Genomic DNA, 17,450 nt, shown 5'->3' on the forward strand with positions numbered 1-17,450 from the left:
TGCATGGATGAATGCGAAGCAGGTAAGTCGTTGCTTGTTGCTTTCCTATTTGCAAAAATGAAGAAGACAACAACATGGATCGTACCCTTTTCACGCGTTCAAATCATTTCTGAAATATTCTCAATTATATGTAAAATGATATATCGTTCGACTTGCTACCTTTTTGTTTGCACCCAATATTTTTATTCAAGAGAAAGAATGAAAACGAAAAAAAAAAGTAAACTAAAAAATGATGATGTTTTTGATGTATTTGCTGCATTGGGTGCGATTCTTTGGCATTAATCTTAATAAATGAAATCCCAATCCATTCAATTTCAATATTTTCCATTTTAATTGTAGCAAAAAATAAAGCTTTACGGAAATTGCGCTACTTGATGCAAAAATACAGCGGTGAAGATTAGAATAATAAATAAATACATTAGAAATTTATAGTAGTTGTTAAAATATAAAAAAGAATAATTTCAAAAATTATCCGTCCCTGGCAGATAGGCCCACGGCGCTCATATAAATAGAGACAGAACGTATATATATAAAAAAGGGTATGTTCCACAAATATTTTTATAATTGAAATTGTTTCAAAAATTAATGGAAGCTACTCTGGGTTTTTTTTTTTTGTTTTTCCTTATTTTTCCAGTTTCCGGAGATGATCGGTTTGATCCTTGTAAAGTGACAGACAGCTCTCGAATAGACGCATGCTACGTAGACCCGACTAAACCAGATCCGGGTCCTGATGCTTATGACGAATTCGAAGCTTGTCTAAATGGTAGTGGTTTGACAATACGCGTACTCAAGGATACGCATCATGTGCAGAATATATGCGATGGCACGGAAAATTTCGACAATGCTGAAAGCGCAAGCGATTGCGAATGTGCGCAAGTAAGTAACACAAATTTATTATTTATCCGGGTAATTAATTTCATTTACTTATTTATTAATTCTTTTTGCTTTTTCCATTTTTTTTTTTTTTTTTTTTGCCGGCATTCTTTAGACTAACAGTCAAAACTCTCAGTGCAATTTGAATGAACTTTTGCAGTGCAGCGATTTTGCACGCAATCAAGTTAAACGCCGTACGGGCGGCCACATTATCAATCATCCAAAGTTACCAAAAATTCGTGCCAATATTAAGTACTCGGGCAATGATTATTGCTGTCCGGATAGTTATCATGTACCATTTTCGAGATTAAAGCAATTTTGCGATACTCAAGAGAATAAGGTTGACGCGTATCGTCGTCGTAAGCCATGTGATCGCGGAGTTCGAGCACCGTTACATTCTGACGACAATCGGAGCTGTTGCGTTCAAGTCAATCGCGACGATATAAAGAATGCGTTACAGGGTGTTAATGTTGATGCAAGAAAGAAAGGCATTGAGGTAAGTAAATTTGAAAAAAAGATTTTTTCTTTTTTTTTTTTGCTCTGCTGGCGATTTCATCATAACAAGGTAATGATAATCTAGATAAAGGTAATTATTTTTTTTTTAATTCAGATTTGTTAGGAGCGCTTAGTTTAACAAAGACAATTAATTACAAGAGAGAAATTTTATTTATTTATTTCGATCTAATACTGAAAGTCCGGAGAATGGGCTTCAATGTTTCTTATATGATAGATAGCCCAATAAAGCATATAAATGTTCCCACTTTCTGTCTATCCTTCCTATCTTTGGTACCTTCACTATTGCAAAAATTGAAAATTGACAGAAAACTGAAACGGAGAGCTCAGAGCATGTACTTCATACCAATATAAATATATATATATATATATATATATATGTATACATCTTTTTTTTTTCAAAGCCTCTTTTTTCTAAAAATGTTCTGAACTGGCCAATGGGACGCAATGATAATTAATAACATATTTTGCAATTTTTATTCATTAGCTCGAGAGTGAGTTTACATTCATATTTCTATTAGCTTCTGTTAAGAAGATAATATATATAATCTCACTTTCCTACTACGTTGTGCATTATATAACTCTAGATTGTATTGACGTAGTGGAATTTTAAAATCAAAATTCATATATATATACAATCGTGTTCAGTTTGTTAAGGCTTCTTTATCTATTTTATAATTATAAGACATTTCAAGTGAAGTATTATCATCAATCTTTCAAAAATATTTATTTATTTATTTATTTTTTTTTTTTTTTTTTTTTTTTTTTTTTTTAGCACAATCATGACATACATTAGTAGTTGAAAGGCATTTTAATAACCATAATATAATTGAGAGTTTGTTTTGTTTAAATAAATGTAACATAACATCTGGATGATCGTTACACATATATGCTTGCACAGAATGCAACAGGTGATCTATTGATTTTTTTTGTTTTTTTTTTTTTTTCCTTTTTTTTTTGGGCAATTTTACGTATTTGCATGAAATGCAGTAAAATTCAAACACGATTTTTTTATAAAAAAAAATAAAAAAAAAAAAAAAAAAAAAAAATTGCTTTAAAAAAATGAAAAAATAAAGAGATGTAATAAATTTATGGCCAGTCAAAGTTAGTAATAGTTAAAAGCAATTACCAACTGTATGCACGAACGCTTGCATGAAAATATTGAACAGAAATGGCCTAGTTTTCATTTTTTTTTTTTTTTTTTTTTTTTTTCATTACAATTATCAATGGTTTGGTGGTGTAAGGTGTTTATATAGAAGGGAGAGGTATACTAATTTTGTCTTTCAATTTGTAGCTTCTCTACAAAGTATGCGATAAAAATTTCAAAAATTATAAGCTAAAGCTGTTGGAATAGTAGACCAGAGATCCAAGTGCAATGTGAACTTGGGTGTTAGCTTTTCCAACGAGTTTTACTTGCGAAAAAAATCTGGAACTCTTATAAAGCAGTTGATGGCGGCGTTAACGGAAGTAAACGGAAGTCAATATTGGCGAGGGAAACAATAATAAAATTGAAATATGGATAAATTATCATTTAAATTTTGCGAAGAAGGCAGTTAAATATTACAGGCGGCCTAGAGATGTTACAGTGCTGGCCTTTGGCGGAGAAAGGACAACTAGGTTTCCGTTCTGTTCTTTTCTTCAAGACTGACTTGAAGATGATCCTTTCTCCGAAAATGAAATGATATCTTACTTGAGGAGAAGAAAGGCGATAATGCATAGATCGGGAGTTGGCGGGATTGTTAATTTTATCCAGCCGCTATCATTTGCAGAATATTCGCTTCCAGTAATAATAAGTAAGAAATGGTCCAGTTATATCCAATCGATTCGACAATAAGGCCAGTTTTCTGCGTAGGGATTTTGACTGTCATATTTACTAAAATCTAAAGACTGAAGTCTCTTTCACCTGAAAAAAGTTATTCGAAAAATATTTAGTTAATATCAGTTAACTATGTCGTCCTCTTTAGCGACCTACTCGCGTGAAATTAGGTTGTAATAAAATGACTACAGGTTCATAATGATAAAATATGACAAGGAAATCGGACAAGCGTGGCTGGACGGATCAGGATGTATAAGTTCGTTATACACGGTTAACCAGTTCAAATTGAGGCATTGCGCAGAAGCTGTCATGGTAATCCATAACATTTAATAAAACGTCTGTATATACGTTCGTATGCTTTTGCTTTCATCGACAAATATTGGAGGAGCAGCCGTGTCGTCCTCTTATCGTTTATTTTTCAATGCTTGAGAAATGCACAAGTGCAAGTGCAAGTGCAAGTGCAAGTATGTAACTAAATCTTGGATCATCTGTCATCTGTTATATTTTTTTCAATCGTACTGTGTCATCGAAATGATTAGTAGTATCGTTTTCACATTGAAATTCGGCACTTACCATCGATTATATGCATTAGATATGTTTGAAAAGCCTCTCGATTATGGATTAAGAGAGAAAACTGTTTTTATTTTTTGTTTGTTTTTCACGTTTTAATGCTTAATTCTGTATGGGTACGGGTTTACATCTACTTTCATATTGATGTGTGCACGTTGATTCGATTCATGATATAAGATGCAAATGTTGCTTCAACATATCATATTTGTTATAATTTGTTATAATATTGGAGAGGTTTTCCTGCAAATAGGTTATATGACCCCAAGTCAAAAGTCAGTCATCCAGGTTTATGTTGATCTGTTACGTATGTACGCTCTTTGTAAGTAGTCGTGTCGTCTCTTGTCCTGGTTATAGTTTAAGCAAACTGAATAAGAAAAAAAGTTCAAAAAAAAAAAAAAAATTGATTAAGGAGACGAGATAAAAAAGGGAGATCATTAAATAACTTACCATCAACACTTAGCCTAACACAATTCTTCGCTTATATATATCATTTGTATTATTATAAATATATTTTTGCGTAAATCATGTAAAGGCGGCCTACTACTCCTACTACTACTACTAATCGTAAAGCGGGAACAATAGAAGCACATGATTGCAATTTAGTCCGCTAAATTGATCTAATAACTGAACATATTGGATGAATTTTCATCTTAATACTAAAAACTAGATTTTCTCGTTTTGCAAAGAGCTATGCTTTGCAAGGAAGGACCGACCTCTATGTGAATGAAGCGTTAAAAAAATAGTCTCTAATCTCAACCAAATTCCTCTGATTCGTTTCGTATGCCAAAATGAGAAATTGAAAATATTTTTCACATATTTTTCGCTTTCTAAATTGGCTATCTTATGTGGAGCAGTCTCATCGCCATATTGGAAATGGTCTGAGTTAATTCATACTCAATAAGGTTCGTCTTTCGAGAAAAATGCAAAAATATATCGAGCCGGACAGACATGCTTTATTCGATTCAGATCCAACGTGTATGGTATGGTATGCATCCACACAAGTCGTGTAGGAGGTATTAGTTCATATAACGTATGATCTTTTGATTTGTTGATTATAAATATTTTATGTCTTGCTATCAAATATTTTGTATCTATGCAATTACGAATATTTATCGAAAATGTTCGGTTGCATGTGTCAGTAATTAATTAATTTCTCTGCAATTTGCAAATAGAAATTAGAAGGGAAAATATAAGAGAATTATATTCGGTCATGGCCGAATTTTTTTGAACCCATCACCGACTAAAAACAAAGGAAAAGAATTAAACTTTCAAACTCTATAATATATTGGGTAGGCGGGGCTGAGTTTTTTCTATTTTCAAGTGAAAGTTTATATCACGTACATACTTTCAGTATTAAGCAAAAAGAAAAAAAAACCCATATCGACGTGGAGGCGATGTAGTTGTGTCCTTTGACAGGTGTGGGTGATTTTTAACTTTATTACATAGACGTGTGAGCGTTGTAGGCGTGTCCTTTGAAAAGTTTAGGTCAGTTGCAAATTTTTTTTTTTTTGCAAGTTCTGCGAACGAGCGATTGTTACACACTTGGACAGGCGGACAGACGGACAAAAGAGCAGATTCGACCTGCCCCGGTGCATTTCGTATTTGAAATTGACCAAGTATTTATATATTATAGAGATGGCGGTTTTTGGTATTGAAAGGTATTATGTTTAATTCGAATTAGAATCGAATGCTGATCGAGAATATATATCCTTTGCAGGATCCGTGAAGTTTGATTTTAGACGTTGCAAACGTTTTGACAAAATGAATATACCCTTCATCCTTAATGGGTGATGGGTATAAAAACCTAAAGCATAGAAAAATTTTCTTTTTGAAAGCTTAATTAAATTGCGTTCTTTTTTTTTTTTCTCATTATATCGTCTAATGTATAGGTTTGCTATAGAACGTGCGAGGAAACGGACAGTGATGTGTTTTTAGTGAAATTGGGCAGCAAACACAAAAGCCAAAAGAAGAAGAATAACATCGAGATTGAATTGAAGACGCCGAAGCAACCATTGGTATTGCCTAAGCAAAAGGTAACAACTCAGACGCAGATAAACGAGGCCGAATTGGATGCCGCTCTTACCGGTGTCTGCAAAGGCAAAGGCAAAGGCAAAGGAAAGGGCAAAGGCAAGGGTAAGGGTAAGGGCAAAAAGAAATAATCGAACAAAGTTCCTACAACAGCCCATAAGCAGCGACGGCGCTCTCTCTACCTCAATATAAAAAGAAAAATTGATTGGAATTTTGTGATCTCTTGTGGTGCAGTCACTTTAGAACGATGTTCAGACAACACTATATATGGAATAATTGAAATCTACTTATATGATGTAAAATTTTGTGCGCTCAATTTTTGTTTTTTTTCATAATAGTATATATACATATACATATATCTCGATATTTTATGGATATTTCACAACAACGGATACACGGCGTCTGTTGTACGCTCACAACGTACGTACACAATACACATATTTCCCTAATTCCTAGCCATTTATCAATTACAAAAAATATCAAAAAAAAAAAAAAAAAAAAACTAGAAACGAAAAACACTCGTCCCCCTCCTCTATTAATCTATAGTGAATTTTAGTTATGTAGTACAACACATTTATAAAATGGAACAAAGAAAAATTCATTAAAAAAAAAACCTCGTTTTGGGACGGATAAATGCGAGTGTGTTTTCATGTTTCCTTAAACGGTTGATGGCCTACTATGAGAAAAAAGCAAAAATGTGCCAGTCTATATCAGCATATATCAGTATATATGGCCTTTAATGCATATAATCTATGTCTCCATATACAGAAGAAGTGCACAAAAATGTCGATATGAATGATATAAGCGGCTGATATATATAAATTACTTTTTGTCGTTGATGCAGGTTGTTAGCTAATCAGGCATTTTTTGTTGTTGTATTTGTCGGTGTTGTCATTTAAGTCTACCGAAGACTGTATCTAAGAAAGAAGTAGATATGTTAACTTTATCACACCTCTGTGAAGTTACGGGAATGCGCATTGGAAATTTTAGCAGAATACCTGCGTCGCATTTGTTTCAAAAAGAAGATCCTATTATTTCTTTACCTAAAATCCCGTTTGATTTGCCGATATATGTTAAGATAAACATAACTCTCGTTCCGTTCATACGTAACGGGTTTCATCCCTAAAGACGATTAACTTGCAAGAATTTCTTTGTGAATTTCTTTCTCATTGTGATTTCAATATAATCGATATCTTAAGTATTCTAAATACAACACAAAAGATGTTCTGAAGAATACGTTAGGAAGGTAGAAATTATGTTCGCATGTACTCTGTAATCACGGGATTTTGCTTTCACCAAACACGATAAGGCGTCTGACAATTGTTTGTTGTACCGCATATTTTTTACACAATTCTTTATAATCATGTCACGCTTTGGAAGAAATTTGAACGAAGCAATAGTGCTAAGACGATAGGTGAACAAATATGCACTGCATGTAGCGAAAGCCTGGCAAGCAATAACTTAGTTAGGAATTGTTTTCTGCAATTGCAGATCAATTTGATTCGGGCGTTGACGACAACCTTTCAAGGCAATATTAGAGCAAAATCCAAGAGCAATACAGAAAAAAACTTGAATATATCATAATCAACACAGTTGGCCGTCATCTGAAGAAATTCGGGGAAGTCAGCAAAGCAAGTTGAAGTGGAAATTTATATGGTGTACGTGTCGCAGTTTACGAGTTTACGAGTACCAAGCAAAAAGCACGAAAAGCAAACGATTTCACAGTTTTTGTTAGATGTGGGCATTTGGGCGTGTTGTAGGTGTGTTCTTTTTTCCCAAAATCTTTATAATGCGCAGAAGCAAACTAGAAAAACCCCATAAAGTATATAATGAATTCTTGGTCAGTTTGAAATTCAGAATGCACGCAAGCATGTCCCTCTGTCCGTCTACGCATTTATGAGGTATTTGTGTTAAACATTGTCCCTTTCGCAAAAGGGCATATATCGCTTACGAATTTGCAAAAGAAATTGAAAATGACGCACATCGGTCGAAGTGTATGCCTATAACGCCCACACGCTTACGCAACAAAAACTATGAACACCTTTTCTTTTCATGTTTTTTACTTGTTACTCCTAAAGTACATCATATAAATTCCCGCCCACCCAATATTATAGACTATGAAAATTTAATTCTTTTCCTTTGTTTTTAGGATAACGGCGACGATGGACATAGTCTAGAAGATTCGGTCACGACGAATATATGCTTCTTACTTGTTCACTTTTGACAATTTCTGCTATTGCTTTAACATATATTCTTCGAACGATTTCTGATATTCGCGATTCGTCTCAAGGTGAATTTGCTTACTTGTCAACTATTTGATTACTTTACACTTTCGCATTTGCAAGAAAATTCAAGCAAAGCAAAAAAAGAGTGGTATTTAAGAATCATTAAAGTTTACTTATTCAAGTTTATATCTTACACACTATAAATAATTAGTTTTTTTTTTTTTTAATCTATAAACTATTAAGAAAATGTATAAAAATGTCAAGTTTTATAAATTATGGGAGATGAACAAGTACGAAAATTATATTCTAGACCCGTAGACCCGTTAGTTTTATTCTAACAAAAACTAAGCAAAGAATGAAAAAACTAAATTTCTATAGTAGGGATCGGCAACGTATGAGCAGCGTGTCACCGAGTGACCCATGTGACAAATTCAAGTGACCCGCTTTAGCTCCGTAAAAAGGGTATAATATATATAATATATATATATATATATATATATATATATATATATATATAAATAAATTACAAAATATAAAAATCGATATTTCAGATGCATGTATTCGACTTGAAACGATTATATATAATCGAGACTTCACTAAACTGACGTCACAAGTTTAACATCATTATTATTATTATCTACTAAAAGACTGCTTTAATATGACAATATCTTTGAGCTCTTCTCTCTCACCGCTTTAATACACTCCGCGGCAATAAAAGCTTGCCGACCCCTGCTCTGCTCTCTGCAATTGAGTGAGTGTGGCTGAGTTCTTCCATTTTCTTAGAATATACACGGAAACTCTTAGCATACGTATGGGTAACGAGCGAAACAAGGACAAGAAAGCAGTTCTGCTTTCAAGTTTATGGTGCAGCCTAGGCGTTCCCTTTGACCGATACAAAGATCAGTTTTCGATACCAACTTTCGTGTAAGAATTTGCAATGTGTTTATCAAATTTGAAGGCGATATCTTCATTTTAGCGCTCAGGCGAAGAATTTACGAAGGGGGACATACGGACAGACGGGCATCGGTTTGGAATGTGTTGCTGATCAAGAACATCTACACTTGCTTCATCGAGAACTCTCCGTGGCTTTCACTTGCGTATTGCCGACTTTTTTCATAAAATCAAAATGCCTCCCAGTTTGGTGCTGGGTATAACAGAAAAAAAAAAAAAATTTTTTTTTGACGTTAAAATGTAAGCATTTACTTATAAATTACCTAAACATATATTAAAAAATTCAAAACCAGTTGACTATATGTTAATATTTTCAATATATAATTGAATATCATTGCTGATCACCGCATTAATAAATTTTATTGTTTTATTGCATCAAATATTATTTATATTTAAATTTAGTTAAAGTATATTTGCATTTTGATACCTTATCGCAAAAAAAATTTATTATAAAATAACAAAAAAAAAAAAGAAGAAAATCATTGAACCAATAACGGAAGACTTTTTTATGTTTTCAAATGTAATCGAGGGTTCAATGTCATTTGTTAACGCCATACTATAATATTGAACTTATTGTCATCGTATTATATGTATGGCCAAATCGTCTCATACGTATCGTATACGAGGTGGCAGCACTTTACGAGTAAACCTTTAATATTATTTAAAATGTTTACAATGACTTTTCAAAATAAGGCGTGTTATGGGGAGAGGTCGAAAATATGAATCGATCCGAACCATTTTCAATATCGTTCGCCCGAGAGTCAAGCATGTGAGTGTACCAAGTTTTATTAAAATGCAAATTGTTGGTTGCACACAAAAATATATGAATGGAAGTCGGGCGGACAGACGGGCGGGAAAGGTTCGATCGATTCAAAAAATGATTCTAAGCCGATCGGCATATTAAAAAAAAATGGGTGGGTTTAACATAAGCCCTCCTGGGTGTTACATATGTCCGCTACTAACTTAACATCTCCTATACCACATCCGGTGTAGGGTATAGAATTGTAATTTAATTGCTTAATTTAGCCCTGAATAATAAAAAAATAAATACCAAAAAATTGAAATCTTTAATTTGGAGAAATTACGTCACGTCTGTCACGTGTGGAAAAATATGCTAAACTTTGTGGATAACGATATTTTAGAAATATTTAGCAAATTTTGATAAACACTCGTATCTATATACTGGGTACACTTTCTAACTTATTGTAAACTATTTGATGGGCTTTCCTTTCGCTAGGTTTTAGACTTTGGTTTTAATGATAAATTTAAAAATAATAAAAAATTAATTTCATGCCAATGGTAGTAAGTGGCATCCAAGTGGCATACATATATTATTTGCGAGATGCGTACAGTGTGCTTAGCTCAACATTTTCGAATCGAGAGTATATAACTCGTAATCGTGATGACTATTCAGTTATAATCGGATAACGGATGACGCAATCAAAAGTTTTAAGAAGAAACATGTCTTAGGATGTTGACGAGCCAAGTGTCATTGTTCAACGCTGGACGAAGCGTTCGTTCATTCTGCTTGTCGAATAGAAATTATATTTTTGCGATTACCGTAAAACGCGCCTAATAACGAAACGACACATGACTTTGGCTTGATTGTAGAAAATAATTAATTTGCAAGAATTGTTATGAATGTACGCCATGCTTACGGTTAGCAAATGTTCACGACAAGGAATTTATGATATAATGGAAGGACGGAATATTCATTAAATCAGTTTAAAAAAGTACGTTTTACTTCTAAATATGGCTTTTCCCCCCCCAAAAAAAAGGGCACATTCTATTCCATCGTCAAGTATTGACGGCCGTCCAAGTCGAGAAGATACACCTTTCGAATTGTTGCGTTGTAAATGCCATTAGCCCTTCTAGACGAAAAAGGCTACTTACTGAAACATTTAACGATTTATTAAATAATTTCAACTTACACTTTGGTAATTCGAAGCTAGACGGTCAGTCGGGAGGCAGCAATGACAGATAGAAAGGCAAAGAAAGAAAACCTTTGATTTTGTCTTAATGTAATTTTGTAGGCTGACGATCTCGACTGACAACACCAATGGTCGCGCTTTCAAATCTCAAGTGCGATAGAGTTCTCAATAAAGCCTATAGACTTAGATGCTAGTACTTTACGAAGAAGGAGAACGTTTCATTAAAATAGATATATAGGTTCGCCTTTAGAAGCACTATTCATTGAACTATATTTGGAATTAGTTGACTTTTTTGCCAACTACTCTATCCTCTTAAAAGAGAATCCATACATCAATATGTCAATCATAAAAATATTCATCCAGGGCAGTTCGGTAGCTTCAAATAGGTTTCTTATGAGCCTAATTGGATTAAAAACACCAATTGCGCTTACTAATGAAGCTAATGAGCCGAGAAAGTCCCAACTCCCTCCCCCTCCGATCTACTTTTCCTCATTTTTTGTTTTTTTTCGGCTTAAACTATTGGATGGTTAGTCGGTCAGTGTCGACGCGATCTCACAGGCAAACGGGTTTAACTTAATAATTGATCACGAAATTACCCTCAATGCCGGACGACAGCTTAGAAATGCAATACAATTGTGCATATTAACTGAGTTCAATCACTCCTAACACATATGCATTTTATTGGCAGACGAATAACACGAATTTTGAATTTTTTTTCATGATCATATCGCCTGCAGTCATAAATAAATTAAAAGGTGGACTTTGTTAAATTGAAAAGTCAAAAACATACATACATATATAGCATAGCTGGAAAAGAAGCAAGTCAGAAATAACCTTCAATTAGAATGCATTCACCTTTAGTTGCTGTCCCTTAGATGATGCATAGAATTTGTTTTCGTGTGTGTGTGTGTGTGTGTGTGTGTTATCCATTTTGCTAATTTCATTCCTTAATAAATGAAGAAAAATAAAAAAATTATTATGAGTAGCGAAGAGATGAGAGGTAGGAGATTGATCGGTAAGTTACTGTTTTTTGTTAAATTATTCATAATAGAAAAGACCAGTCAGTCAGTCAATGTTTAAATGCATTTGTAAAATTTGAGTTGAATGAAAACGTATTCATAATAAAAAGTTTCACAAATGTTTTACTTATAGATCTGTTAATGGATCAGCTAATGATCAAATGAGCGAATAATATTGTAAAGAGAAATAAAGAGGCATAATGTCTGAATCTAGAAATATTGAAATGGTTCGCGTGTATCGTACTGGCCAGCGAGAAGAGTAAAACTGGTCTCAGTAAGAAATGTACAATTTAGTCGGCAACTTAATGCGGTAGATGACGAGCGCGTAACGTTATTCAAACAGCTATATATATATATATTGAAACGGTTAAGCATAGTTTGAAAGCGTAACTGATGTGATGCGTTCAAAGGCTTACCACGGTCTGAAAGCTGCTTTCGATTACAGTTAAAGAGATCGTGTATAAACTCGGGTTTAAAACATCAAATACTTGAAAAATATTTACATATATATATCAATTTAAAGAGAGAACTATATGTATAAAGAGTGAGAAAGAGAGAAAGAAAGAGAGAAAGAGAGAGAGAGAGAGAGAGAGAGAGAGAGAACGAGTATCTCTAAGTAGAGAGTAAGAATTGCAAGTAAAGTTTAAAGTTTATCATTTCTTTCTTTTTCATTAATTTCACATTTGCCTATCAAGCGTTTTAATGTTTACCTAGGATTGAAAAACGTTTATTAAAGTGTTAAAGTTACTTATCAGTGCTCGCTTTCAACTGGCGATAAGATGTATATTTATTAAATTGCACTAACTAAGGCCAAGGCCGTTTGTAAGCATACCTATACATCCTATAAGGGGAATAAAATTGAAAAACGTAAGCATAGTTCATTCGACTTGAAATGAAAATCAATCAAAACAAGTCCATCATAAGTCTATTATTATGAAAATTGAAAGTGAATTTTGAAAGAACTCTTTCTAATGAGAAGTCCGCGTAACTAAGAAGAAAGAGAGAGAGAGAGAGAGAGAGAGAGGGAGAGAGAAATAATTAGATGAAAGTTTAGCTTTAATTAAAAATAGTTATAACAAAAATCAATAAATAAAAAAAAAATATACATGTATATGTATATATATACATGTATATATATATATATATATATATATATATAGATTAAAAGTAAACAAGAATTTCCATTGCCTGCATAATTACCTGAATTGTAATCTTGTTGAATGCAAAGTCGTGACCGTGAATCTGTACATACGTACAACTAGTTCAGTTACTTGTCACAAATTTGAACGCATCTCAAATACAACCCTGAAGTGAGATGATACCGTACGCATTGTTAATAATATTAATGAATTTTACATTGGCCAGTGTCGTCGCGTCTGGTACCAGTAATAATAGCCTTAGCACAAATAGCAGCAGTTATGCTAGAAACCAGAACATTAACCGCTTCGCAACTAGTCTTAATAACAACATAACCTCAATATTTAAGACCCCCCAGAATTTGGCATCGGCCTTACGCGACAAAAGAGGTAAGTTATTCAATTATTAACAAATTGGAAGATTAGTTTTTTTTTTTTTTATTTTTTTTTTTTATGTATTATGCATGCGATTGATTGCATTTGTTAACTTGAGCTGTCATGTCTTATTAAAAATTGCATTTAGTTGAAGCGAATTTATAAAAGAATAGCGTAATAAACATTGATAGGTACGTATGTAAGCATTTCAAGTATTTTTTGATTACATTAAACAAATTAAATTAATTAACAAAAATTTTATCATTTAAGTAAGTGACGTATACTAATTATTCTTATCCTTAATTAATATTAATAAGTATTGCTGCATAAATCTGTTGGATCGAAGTGAATTTTATGTAGGAGATGGCTTAAATTGATCAGATATGGATTGATGAAGAATGTGCGCGTGTTAGAATTAAAAGTGATTTAAGTTTTTTTTTAAATAAACATTGAAAAGTCAAATAATAGTGAACGACTGTGCATTTCCAATATCGCGCTATATCGAGTTTAAAAATATTTATACTGCACGCAAATTGTCGTACAAGATATGCTGCCATATGTTCTTGCTGCTCGGATATATGTAACAAACAAAACAATTTAAGCTAAACGCATACGTTACGGCTGATCTGTCTGTCTATGTGTCTAATTTTTCAAAATTTTTTAATGAAATTCGATACACTGAGGTGTTTTAGTTCAAAAACGAACCATATTGCGAGCAGATTGTTTGTGACAACTTCTTCGACCGCTAATGATCGTTTGCAATCTTCAAAATTTTTCAGAAAAATCGCTGAGTAATAGTATTATGGCATTCGAAATTGTTTCGGAAAATTTGAATCGGCTTGCATCTCGTCTCATATAACCGTTCCGGCAAGGACTGAATTTTCAATTTGATATATAGGTCTATTCTTTAATATTTTATATCCATAATAGTAATTTAACGTAGAAATTAATCTTATCGAATTCGTATCACATATGGCATACAATTACTTATGTGATACAATTAGCTTGCAATAGCGTTCATCTTTGTATCAAAACATGGCAGTGTATCAAATTTTATTAAAATATCTCAAAAGCTTCAACTTATAAGTTAGTTACCAGAATATATATGGACAGAAAGACAGACGTCGATTATTGTCGGATATGGTCGACCATTAGATACCTTACACCACATGGCTTAGCACAGTTATTCAGTCGCTACACCATGTTCACGCATACTTTTCATGAAAGTTTGTACCTTGGAAGAAGGTACAAAAGCTCACAAATCGTAACCAAAATTTAGCAAACTTAATTTATTTCCTAAAAATTTTATTATAGATCAGTTTCGGTCATCATCCTATATATATTAGGATTTAAAAAATTGACCTATGTGGTCCACAGTTTTTCGCTACATTGCTACAGTGGATCAATTTTGATCAGAAAATATTAAACTTTAAATCTTTTCCAAAAGGGGTTACTATTCATCAAAATTCTTATGTAAAATGGGGTCCAAGAGATGGATCCATTAAAAATTTTCATCAGAAAATATATTTCAATATATATATATATAATTAGGTGTTTTTGACCTGTAAGGATTTATATTTACTGCGAAGCCTTAAATGCGATGCTATCCAGAGAAAAGACTACGTGGTCCAAATCAGTTAAGGTCGATTTCTTTGTCAATTTACTGTTACAAAATTAATTTTCACCATGAAATTTTGAGAGGGTTTAAAAAATCGCCTCCGCCGAACCAAGTCTTTCGTACCAACTTAGAATCAGAGTCGAAATACCATTACTCGTTACTACTCAATTTCGTTCGATGTAATTGTTCAAAATAAGGCGCTCAAAGCATTTCAGTGAACTAAACTTGATCAAAATATCTCAATTGTTGCGATTCGTAGGCTTAACAAAAACCACATGAATAGACATCGAACGGACGGACTATAAAAGATGGGTCTATGTTAAACTCTTTTGGATATCATCGATCTCCTCACAAATTTACTATATCCTTTCTCAGAACAGTGGTGGTGAGGATATAAAAATTTGCATCTATCCCACGTCGTTCAAGTTTGATGCATACATCCGCGAAAACCTTATAAACTCGCATTACAAGGGAGACTTTTGAAAGCGCAAGATCTATAATTATTTGTTATATCTGTAAGAAAACTACTTTTACCGTTTCTTCAAAGATATGCTGAAAACGAATTCATTTCTTCTCATTGACATAATGCATTCATTTTTAAGCTTACAATCGCAAGAAATTAAAAGCGAAAGCCAGGCGTCACATTAACATTTTTATTCATTCAGTTTGATTTATATACAAATTAATATTATATACGGGTTTTAAAATAAAAGAGTTCAATGGCTTGCAGCACGTGTTATACTATAATTAAATTCCCTTTGTTTCTTTCTAAATCACTTCGCACCAACACTGGTGCGATTATTTTATTAAATACTTTCTTAAAATTCCGCAAAGATGTTGGAAGTTCTTGCGGTTAGTATTGAAAATAGTTGGACAAATCGCTCAAAGGTCTACCTACACTAAAACGTACACTGAGAAGACCGTTCTTCAGGTTTAGTTTATAAATGAGCCTACTGTACTTGGGCAAAAGAGGGCATACGGAGTGTTGAAATTTTTTTTTTTTTTTTTTTTTGAGTTTTTAATAAGGAAAAAGACAGTGGGTACAATAGATTCGGTCACGACCACCTATAATTTGTTTAGTCGCTTAGTTTGACGATTCGAACAAGCGGAACAATGAAAAACGCTGTAAGCAAAAATATTTATAATTAAGAGACAGATTTCTTAAAAAATTATATACAGCGTGTGTGAGTGTACATATATAACTTATTAAGACATTAGACTACACAGACCAAAATATGCCTGAGTCAATTTAGCGAGAGCCTGTTTTTCCACACAGAGATTTATTATCGTAATCGCGGTTAAGGCGAATAAAAAAAAAAAAAAAACTAATGAACTGAAAGCTCACTAACAAAAATGTAATTTTTCAACTAACACTGTTACCTGATTATTGAGATTAAATTTTTACTTATTGTGATCGACTTTTCTTTTTGTGTTGTAAACGCATTTTGTTAGTTCATTTTTCTAACCATATAGGTGTTTTGAATAGGTACCGATTCCTTTATTAGTCTTGCAAGTAAGCATTTAACTTACTGTTAAGGAAATCTTACGATTAAATTCAATTAAAGTATGAGAATTGAGCTGAACTTCATAAAATTTGTTGTTTTATGGGTTTAATATAATCAATCACTCAGGGTATGTGTCCTATACGCTTAATACGCTAATGATCGTAAGCAATGGGGTAAAGAGAGAAGAAGATATGGAGTGGCTATAGCATAGCGGATTCAGTAAGTGTTATGCTTTTACCGATCGAGCACTTACTGTAGCTATATATATAGCAAGCATGTTCGAATCAGAATGAAATTTGAGAGCCAGCGAACGCAGTCTTGGTAGTAGCGACTATTATTTGCTCGACTATGCGACAGTCTAACAAAGATTTGCTGTAAACCTACAGTTAAATTTATGTAACCTGCAGTTTAATATACACTGGAAACGATTCCAAATCGATTGCGTTAGTCACGTTATTCAAGAATATATATATGTCGTGGCTTCTTCGTTCCAAGCTTGCATGCATTTGATGCTCTCTGTGATAGATATAGCAAGAGAGAAGTTACATTTGGTTTGGAACGAAGTAATGTACGCTACAGTTTCTGAAAACATATACCAAAATTATGCAAATTATTTCATATATTTTTAATGATCGTGGGCGTGTTTATGGATCGACTTAATACACATTTGAAGACTAAACATGCTTCTTTATATGATTTATTTTCATATTAGAAGTGGTGTTTTAACGGTTATTCCAATCATCATCGAAGCAATGCGCCGGAAATCGTTCCCGACGTTCGGAATGTTTTCATTTTTAAATCGAATACGAGCGCAAAAGTACTATTGCCTTTTTCCTTTCGCTGTTGCTTAACAACCGTTATGCTTGACTATACGGATAGGACGCATTATC

The 17,450-nt window shown here is 33.1% G+C and overlaps 2 protein-coding genes across 5 annotated transcripts in view; both read left to right on the top strand.

Annotated features, from left to right (window-relative positions):
• The first annotated feature begins 3 nt into the window (after window positions 1-3).
• Window positions 4-6,261, top strand: LOC119631663. The gene is made up of 4 exons (XM_038024063.1): window positions 4-22; window positions 635-876; window positions 989-1,369; window positions 5,662-6,261. The coding sequence occupies exons 1-4, from the start codon at window positions 4-6 to the stop codon at window positions 5,929-5,931; spliced, it is 912 nt and encodes a 303-aa protein (XP_037879991.1). The 3' UTR covers window positions 5,932-6,261.
• A 6,215-nt stretch (window positions 6,262-12,476) lies between these two features.
• Window positions 12,477-17,450, top strand: part of LOC119631448 (C-type lectin 37Db) — a 47,161-nt gene continuing 42,187 nt past the window's right edge. Inside the window, exons 1-3 of one of the 4 annotated variants that reach the window (XM_038023661.1) lie at window positions 12,486-12,549; window positions 12,641-12,793; window positions 13,087-13,452. In XM_038023661.1, the coding sequence (XP_037879589.1) occupies window positions 13,242-13,452 (211 nt within the window). In that variant the 5' untranslated portion in view covers window positions 12,486-12,549; window positions 12,641-12,793; window positions 13,087-13,241. Of the gene's footprint in view, window positions 12,794-13,086; window positions 13,453-17,450 lie in introns of all 4 variants that reach the window. The other 3 variants (XM_038023663.1, XM_038023662.1, XM_038023660.1) reach the window with 3 other exon arrangements.

The sequence above is a fragment of the Glossina fuscipes genome, unplaced genomic scaffold (genome assembly GCF_014805625.2).
Source record: "Glossina fuscipes isolate IAEA_lab_2018 unplaced genomic scaffold, Yale_Gfus_2 1, whole genome shotgun sequence".
NCBI classification, from domain to species: domain Eukaryota; kingdom Metazoa; phylum Arthropoda; class Insecta; order Diptera; family Glossinidae; genus Glossina; species Glossina fuscipes.